At 52.5% G+C, this 9165-nt stretch overlaps 1 protein-coding gene across 1 annotated transcript; it reads right to left on the bottom strand.

The window, feature by feature from the left end:
• Positions 1–347: 347 nt before the first annotated feature.
• On the bottom strand, positions 348–7065 carry LOC112125679 (E3 ubiquitin-protein ligase TRIM39-like; the record flags this gene model as incomplete). The annotated part of the gene is made up of 5 exons (XM_026661792.2): positions 6605–7065; positions 4838–4933; positions 1093–1323; positions 551–573; positions 348–451 (listed from the first exon to the last, which is right to left on the bottom strand). Coding segments are annotated over exons 1-5 (871 nt in total), but the record flags the coding sequence as incomplete, so codon positions are not given.
• Positions 7066–9165: the final 2100 nt, after the last annotated feature.

Raw genomic sequence — 9165 nt, 5'->3', positions numbered from 1 at the left:
TCACATGTCCCAGGAGAGAGGCACAGACACGTCATCCGTTACCAGTCTGTGCAGCACCCAGCACAATGGGCCCAGTCCAGGCCTCACGGCACCTGGCTCAGTGACACCCATTAACTCAGCCATGGAGGGGTCAGGATGTCAGAGTGACAGGGCCTGGTCAGACACCTGGGCAAGTACCAGCAGGTGTCTGTAAGTGGCAGGCAAACTGCCCAGCACTGAGCGCATCAGCCTCCAGCTACCACACAGCTCCAAGCCTGTCAACTGGGTCCATGCATGTCCTGGGGTCCCAGGCTCTGTCCAGATTCCCTGGCGCAATACAGCTGAATGTCCCAGTAGATGCCACTCACCTCTGAATTTCTTCAGCACTTCACTCATGTCAAGGGAAATTTTATACACGTCCTTCAGGTCAGTAGAAACAGCTTCTGGTTCCTGGAGTTTCACATTCTCACTCCTATGAAGAAAACGTCCCATCATCACTCAGCTGCTCTGTACACACGTCATCCCAGAACCACCACCACGAATATAAGAGCAATGAAAATGGGAAACACACCTGCTCAATGTGCTTTTCATATCCTGAAAGGAAAAAGAGAATCAATGTTCTGTATTAACACAATGTGCATAAAACTGAGTGAGTCTCACTCTGGGCATCAAACTTTCATCTAGAAAATAGATCAACCCTCCCATGCTCCACTGTTTGTGGTAAAATCTCATACACCGTTTTGCATTAACACTTGTTTCATTTGTGTAGGTGAGACAGGGATTTAGCTGAAGGTTTCTCCCTTCTCGGGACCCAGCCCATCAGTATCTGTTTATCAGCTGGGTTGGGTCCAATGTCCTAGAGTCAGAGCAGGGACGGGTTTAGCTCAGTATCATTTTCGTATCATCCATTTAATCTCCCACGGCCTCACTGGGTCTCCAGGAGGAGAATTCCCCTCTGACATGAACTGTGATATTTTGGAACTGATGGAGCCCTTAGCCGGATGTTCTGTTTGTCTGTAAACCACAGAACACATTTACTCTCATTGTTGGGATCCAGATCCAGGGATCTGAGTTATAATTCTGGATGGGTGGAGAATTTTGATGCCGTCTCACCTTTAGCAGCTCGACAACTGGTTGCTGACACTTCTCCTCGATCTCTGTGATCAGCTGCTGCAGAGAGGAGCTTTGCCAGGAGAGTTTGGTGACATTTTCCTGTAGTCTCTGCAGAGTCTCCCTCTCCTCCTCCTCCAGGCTCTGCAGAAGCAGCTGCTCCTCCTCTCTCAGCAGTGTGTGCAGCTTGTTAAATTCACCTGCAATCGTCTCTCTCTTGTTCTTCACTTTCCTCTGAAGATAGTGAAATAGGAAAGGCACAGAGAAAACATGAGCCAGATGTTAAGTTACACGGACTGGGCCTCTAACCATGAAGCAGGGGATATTAGATCAGTATCAGGTTTGTAAGGATATTTACTTCTTTGGGAAACGTACCATGAAGGGTTTGTTTTAGTTCAGAATTAATAAGGCCAGTTCCATAGCAGGGTTATCTAAGGTGCTTTGTAAAGTTGAAGTATGTTATTGCAGGTGGCATGGGATGGACACAGTGTAGTGGGGAGAAATTGAGGGAACAGGAGAGATTCACAGGAGGCTTCCCAGGGCATCCGTGGGGGGATTTGGGTGCATAGTGTGGGGCCCTCAGACACCCAGGGGAGCCGTCACAGTGGGATGGGTGCGATGCTAGTTCTTTGACAACCTGCTCCCAGGGGTGCAATCTTCAGGACCTAGGGCTGGTGCTAATAGTCCTTTGGGTGCCAACCTGGCGCTCACATAGGTGTTGGGGGCCCAGGGCATTGTCAGGGCTGGCTTTGGCCTCACCCAGCCTAGTCGAGTGCTCCATGCCCATGTGTCTAGTACCCTGGGATCGCAGCCTTTAGGGACCCCTCTAGGCTCACAAAGCAGCGGGTTGGCTGATGCCAGCTGTGTCCCCACCTGCTCTCTGAAAGGAGCCGTGGGAACGATGCTGAGCCGGTGCTGATCCTGGCTGGGGGAGGGGCTGGCTGCTCTGCACTGGCCTCTCTAGATCCCCTGCAGCTCAGCACAGAGGTGCTGGGTGACCCTGGGGTGAGCCTGCCCCCCAGTGTGACTCGGGCCGCAGTGATGTTGGGGAAAGTCCCTTTTACTCTCCCTGAGATGCCAACAGAGCCAGGGGCTTCAGCAGCTTCCCCAGCCCATCTCCTACCCCCAGTGCCCTCCTCCCTGAAACCCCAGTACGTGAGCCCCAGCCCTTCCCCCCACCATTGTGTGCCTTGTGCTGACACCCCCCCCCCCATGTGCAGGGCTCTAACCCGTCTGTCTGTCCGGCTCACCTGTGTGGTGGGGGAGAGGCTGTGCTCAGTGTCTGAAGAGGCAGCTGCTTGAGCGCTGTAACTTCCACCTCCTGCCTCTGGCCCGGCTAACCCGAGCCCCCAGCACAGCCCTCCAGCACCCCTGGGCCCATCTGCCAATGGGCTTTGAACACCAACCCATCCCCCAGACCACCTCCACCCCACCCCTGGGAGCGCTGCAGCCACGGAGCACAGCCCTGACAAGCCCCAGCTCCCTCAGGAGCCCCTGCTGGCACCTGCCCGAGACTTTGTGCATGTGGCCTGTACCCTGCAAAGGGCTGTGGTCCTGCAGCCTCCTTCCCCTCCTGCCCCCTGGGCACTGTTGAGATACAGCTAATTCGAGTGGCGCAGCGTTATCGTATCCCTAACATCTCCCCCCGTCAGACACAGACAGCGCATCCTTCATGGGGCCTGTCACCTCCCGGCCCTGCTCCCGCCCATGGGGATACCCCCACCTGGCTCAGGCCCATGACAGCCCCTCTCAGTGGGTGACTGGCCGCCCCTGCTGGGCCTCGTCTCACAGTCGCTGGGGCTGCAGTTACTCTGCCGAGTGACACTGATCATTGGGCCGTGACCTCTGGTGATGTAGGACGTAACTCGCTCGCACTGGGAAATAATCAATGGTTTCAGAACCACCCCAGTGACTGTCCCAAGGGGCAGCCGCCTCCATGGCGCCGGCTGGGCACTTTGCAGGACAAATTCAAACCTGGGTGTTAATTGTTATCCACCTAAATCCCTATTGTCTGGGGAACTGAGCACCAGCTGCTTCCGGTGCAGCAGTGGGAGCTGCTGCGGTTCTGTCCTCTGGAAATCAGCCACTTCCGCCCGGCTCTAAATACGGCTTCAGATGCAGAACCAGAGGCACCCAGCTCGGAGTATTTCAGCTCTTGTAAATGGCCATTTTTATCTGAAAGTGGGACACCTACCTCTCCTCTCATCCCTGCTGCTGGCATCTTCCTCACACACCCCACACTCTCTGCAGGGATTTCACTGTAAAGGGCAGGTGAACCGGAACTGACATTTTGTCCCCTGGGTTCTTCACCTGGCTACAGACAAGCACAGGTAAAGTCACAGTGACAGTAGCAGGTGACTGGGATGAAGTGGCCACGTGATGGCAACAGAGGCTGTGAAGTGCCCGAGTGCTGCCTGGCTTGACACTGACCTGCCCCGGCTCTGCTCACTCAGGGGGTGTCCACACTGCAATGAAGGTCTGACAGCACCGTGTGTAGACACACCCAGGCTAGCTTTGATCTGGCTGGCTCGGGTACCGGTAGCTATGAAGCCCCAGCGGCACGGGCTGTACAAGCCCACCCAGACCCCTGGGTGTTACTCAGTGACTAGCCTGCAGTTGGCTGTTGGGGCCATGTAGATGCATCCTGGGGGCAGAATTTCCACAGAGCTCCACACCCACAACTGGGTTTGATGCTCAGAAGAGCTCAGCTTGCAGTGTGGCCCCAGCCCAGCCAGCTGAGTGACTCTGAACCTCATCCATGGGGGCAAATCCTCCTCCCAGCTCCAGTGTCTGGCCCAGGCACTGGGCAGAGTCACTGCAGGGATTGTGGGTGCAGAGCGAGAAGGAACAATCTGTTTCCTCCAGGCTGCAGAGAAGCTGCAGAGCTTTGTCATGGAGGCCACTGAAAACCGATGGCTGTAGCAGCCGACACACCCTCCCCATGTGCAGGAGGGAAACAGGAGCCATGGAATAGTGAAAACACTGCACCCAATATTGAGAATTTGCCCCTATCAGAGATCTCAGGGGTGGGTCTGCACCACTCTACAAAGGCCAGGAACTGCCCCTCCTCCGCCTACAGGAGCTGCTGCGCTGAGATCCCCACCACAGACACAGCCTGATGCTGCCAGGTACCATTGGCCAGGGGAGGCTGCGTCCCCCCAGACAGGCTGCAGCGCCCCTCCCTTTGGAGGTATGCTGCAGACCTGCCGCCTTTGGAGTGCTGCCTGCGCCCTACCCGGAGGCCTTGCTCCCGCTCTTCCCCCGAAGCCTTTGGAGTCCGTCAGCTGTGTGGGGGGCCCTGCCACTTGCTCCTCTCCGCCCCTCCTCCCCCATCACTCACCCTTAAGACAGAAGGGGCAGAAAGGAGCAAGCGGCAGGCAAGGGGCCTTGGGGCGGGGAGAGAAGAGCGAGCTGTAACAGTGAACGGTGAGCCTCTGGGGAGGGGGCTGAGTGGGAGCGGGCCATGGGGCAGAGCAGGAGCGGAGCGTGGGCGGGGCCTCGGGAAGAGGAGGACAGACGGGGGTGGAGCAATGGACAGGGCGATGATCCGGGCGCAGGGGAGGTTCCGGCACTCACATCCGGCCTCCCCAATGCCGGATGCATGCGCTGCCCATGGTCGGCACCAAGCCTGTGCAATGGAGCAAACAACCAAAGCAGGTTCATAACCTCATCCTGGAGCTTTACGGCCCCGTCACTCCTGGGAGCTGCAGGGGGAAGGGCTCAGGGAGGAATAAACCCGGACACCCACCTGCCACTCTGTGGTTTTCTCCTCCTCTTTAGACGTCAGAGCCAGGGCCTCTTCCAGCTCCTTCCTCAGAGGGCCCAGGACTCCCTGGAGTTTCACCTGCAGGGGCATCGTGTGCAATAAACAGCCATTAGTCTGCCTGTCCGACGGGTGGACAGTACTGTACATATTGGCATTTCATACACCAGCAGTAAATACCCTGGAAGCGAGCAGCAGACTCGGCTCTGCCGGCCCCAAAGGCCTCATGGGAGCAGAGACGCCAGTCTCAGAGCAGGGGCTCTGCTTCCTGCAGACACTCAGGACTTCTCAGAGCCTGTGTTTGAGCTAAAGCTTCACATCCCTGAGCACAGGCCAGAGGGGAAACAGCTGGGAAGGGTCTGAACGATCCCTCCTGCCAGTGAGAGTGAAGCGGTTGGGACAGCCCCTCGCTGCACTGTGCCCAGACCCAGGCCAGGAACAAGACCCCACTGTGCTCTCGTCTGTCCAGGCTCCCATGTGGCCTCCCTCAGGCAGCAGCTGAGCACCTGAGCCAGCGCAGTCCCATTAACTGTACAGGGTGAAGCTGTGATGTGGCTGGAGGTGAGTGAGGAACAGGGAACACACTCGGTCTGGGGGAATGTGCCACCCATAATTATAACTGCTCCAGAGCTGTAATAACCCAGGGCTCTCTTCCCCTTTGACAGCGTGTGATACCTTCACACAGCACAGCAACGTGCTGCTGCCCCGTCAGCCCCACTCTGTGCAACACCCATTGCAGCCCCCCAGAGCCCCACCCTGCCAGAGATCTCCCCATTTCACTCTTTTCTCTGACCCCTCGAGTTCTCTCCCCCTCTCTGCCCAAGGGCCCAGGCTGCTGCTGCTGAGAGCTCCTGGGGAGCTGTTCGGTGACACCCCTGCGGTGCTGCTGCAGGGAAGCAGTGAGGGAGGGAGGAGCCAGCAGGGGCTAGTGAGACAGGAGGCAGAAAAGCAGCCTTTGCATCCAGCAAAACAGCTTCATAAATGAGCAGGGATCAGAATGTGGGAGGGACAAAGGTGGCTGGATTCTTTGAAGCTCCACCCACAAAATAAGCTCCGCCCATGTGAGTCACCAAAAGGAGACCCCATGATCTGTTCACAGTACATGATGCATTATTCAGAACAGGATGAAGTTGCTGATTGGCTCCAAGGGGCTCCTGGGGCCTGGCTCCCCCATGGGGCTAGAATATACCCCTGGGCTCCCTGGTCCTGGTCCTCCTTTACTGGGGGGGGGGAGGAAGAGGGAGAAAAGAGTTGGCATCTCCCAAACATCACCCGCTTGTGGCACTGGCAGGAGGCGTCACTGGCAATAAATGGTGCTGAGCTGTAATTCTCCCTCTCCACTCTCACATGTAGAACAAAATAATTAACAGTGTTGATATTTAAATGATCAGTTCTCCAGTCTCAAAGTAACACACTCACATAGACTGGCCTGCAGCTCTTGTGATTTAAACCTCACTGATTTTACATAACGGCCGGTGTTAACAAAGTCCCATTATTTCAGCAGTGGAAGCTGGGTTTGAAAAGCATTCAGAATCTCAAGAGAGATCTGATGTGGGAAACTTCTCTAAGACTTGATATTTGATTCTGTCACCACACTGCCAGATCATTAATTTTGTTATAGCATCTCCTATACAATGAAGGCTTTACAGACCTGAATGATGCATCACACCTGTGACAGGTAACTTCCAGTGAAATCAGCCTGTAATTAAAATCCAAAGTTATTACCCATTAAACTTGAGAGCAATTCCCTACCTTGTACTCCTGGGCAGCCTCCTTTATGGGAACCACCCTGTGATCTCTGTGATCCCGGGACAGATGGCAAACCAAACAGACAGAAATTTGATCCTCTTCACAGAACAGTTTCAGAGTCTCCTGGTGTTCCCCACACAGCCTCTCCTCTCCTGCTCCCTTTGCTGCCTGTAAACTCAACTGTTTGACTATTTCTACAACATTTGCCAGCTGCCTGTTCGGCCTAAGGTTTCCCTGTTGCACAGTTTCTCTGCACTGAGGGCAGGAGACATCTGTATTCGATCCCTCCCAGCACTGGGCGATGCAGGCTCGGCAGAAATTGTGCCCACAACCTATAATCACCAGGTCTTTAAAATACTCCAGACAGATGGGGCATGTAGCTTCCTCCCGGAGACTTTCCACGGGGTTGTCTGTGGCCATGGCTCCCTCTGGACAGTGTAACAGGGTTAGTTTCACTATCCTGAGCTCAGAGATATGTCCCGCCTGCAGCAGCAGCAATTGGGTGTTTCCCTTCCTGGAACTGACTGAGGCTGTTTGCTGAGCTGGAGCCAGATCACCGGTTACATTCCAGCCCTGGAGGCTTTGGTGAGAAATGGCCCAATAAGGCTCCGATCCTGCAATCAGCCCCCTCTGCTGGTGTGGGGGGTCACTGTGGTGTCACATGGACATCAGCTTCCCCTTGTCCTGATGAGCTGACAGAACTGCGTGTCTAAGGAGTCATATTTAGGCTTGGCAGAATTCATTTGATTTAATATGTAATTTTGACAGATAAGATTAATATTTATTTGTAAGATTTTTTTGTATTTATCTATTTAAACTTTCAAAGTTTCAGTTTTTATCAATATTATTGTTCACAGTTGTGGGAAATTGGGGGGGAATCAGACAATATTTTAGTCAATTATTTTATGACAGACACAAATTCAAAGTTAAAAAGTGTGACTTAAAATACAAATTGTCAACATCTCATGTCAAAACATGCTAAGTAAATATCCTTAAATCAAACTCTAGTAAGTTCTCAAGCAGCATTTTTCTTACTGTGCCTATTTGTAAATTTCAGTTCTTATCAAGGGAAATTTTTCTCATCAGTTTGTGTGTGTACAGTGAAATCAACCTTTACTGACATCTACCGATAAAATCTAATCCTTCCAAGTCTAGGGATATTAAATTCACAGGCCAAAAAATTGGTGAAGCTGGAATCAATGTTTCAAAGGCCTGATTCTGACACATGCTAAGGCAGCTCTGCCTCAGTGTAAAGGAGACGCAGTGTCAAAAGTGTTATAAAATCATGGATGTTGGCAATGAGTCTCATAAACATAACAATGGCCAGACCAATGGCCCATCTAGCCCAGTATCCTGTCTTCCAACAGTGGCCAATACCAGGTGCCCTGAGGGAATGAACAGAACAGGTGATCGAGTGATCCATCACTTGTTGCCCATCCCCAGCTTCTGGCAAACAGAAGTTAGGGACACCTAAACAAAGGAAGTCTCTAGTTTTCTTGGTTGCAGAGAAAAACTTAAAATGTGACCTGAGTCAGCCTAAAGTCTGAGAAGTCAGAAGGCAAATAGAAAGTGTCACTCAACTTTTATTATTATTTTTATTTTTTAGTCTCACAAAAGGCAATCACATCATTTTGGGGGTCCTGACTCATGATTTTCCAAAGTTTGGGGTTGGCAATACTGTACCACCAAGAACACGGGCCTTAAATCCCTATCCCCCATGGAAAGCCCCCTAATTTAGGGCCATCATTTATCGAACACAGCATAGTTAACAGATAGGGAAATAGAGGGGGCAAGGTGTGGGAATGCGCATGGAGCCAGGCTGTGGGCCCAGGCAACAAATAAGAACAGCCCCCCTGGATTAAGGGTGAACTAAAGGAATCACTTACAATGCTGAGTTTTATATTTGGGTCCTTAGAGCCTTTGCTAGAGAAGCCAGGCCTGAAAACAAACTGATCACTGCCAAGGCAGTATTACCAGCACCATGTAATCAAAAATCAGGAGGCTACTGAAGAAAACATGAGGGTTTTTCTTCTAAAAAATTGTATTCTGGACTGCTTGTTTGTTTGTGAGCAAGCAGTCAGGATTCACTCTGATCATGTTCTCAATGTTTTCTACTCAGGCCCGAGAGCAAGAAACTTTTGTTAAAGTGAGAGCTGAGATTGTCACGTAATCACAGGATTCCAAGAGCTGCGGCATTAAGAGAAACATCAGCTAGTGAAGGAGTCAGTGTGAAATCAGGAAAGCTTGCGACAATCCCAATGTGACATTTTTGTGATTTGATGTGTACAGGAAACAGCTGCACTTCTAGCGATTGCAGGTCCTTACCTGGCCCCATCACTGCACTGTCTGAGCAACTCACAAACTTCCATGTGCTTAGACTCACCATATAGCTGTGCAGAGATGACCTATACCTGCCAATAGTGTGGGGGGCAGAGTCAGGGCATTGCCTTCAGCTGAAATTACTGAGCATGCTCAGTCTGTGTGAGCATGCTCACTATAAGCCAAGCAGCAAATCAGGGGGGGAAGACACATGGGTTCATTTGTCCCCCTCCTCCCCACACAAT

The sequence above is a fragment of the Terrapene carolina genome, unplaced genomic scaffold (assembly GCF_002925995.2).
Source record: "Terrapene carolina triunguis isolate 2854851 unplaced genomic scaffold, T_m_triunguis-2.0 Scaffold17355, whole genome shotgun sequence".
Classification (NCBI taxonomy): Eukaryota; Metazoa; Chordata; order Testudines; family Emydidae; genus Terrapene; species Terrapene triunguis.
The sequence above is the reverse complement of the archived record's forward strand: the minus strand, read 5'-3'. Positions and strand labels throughout refer to the sequence as shown.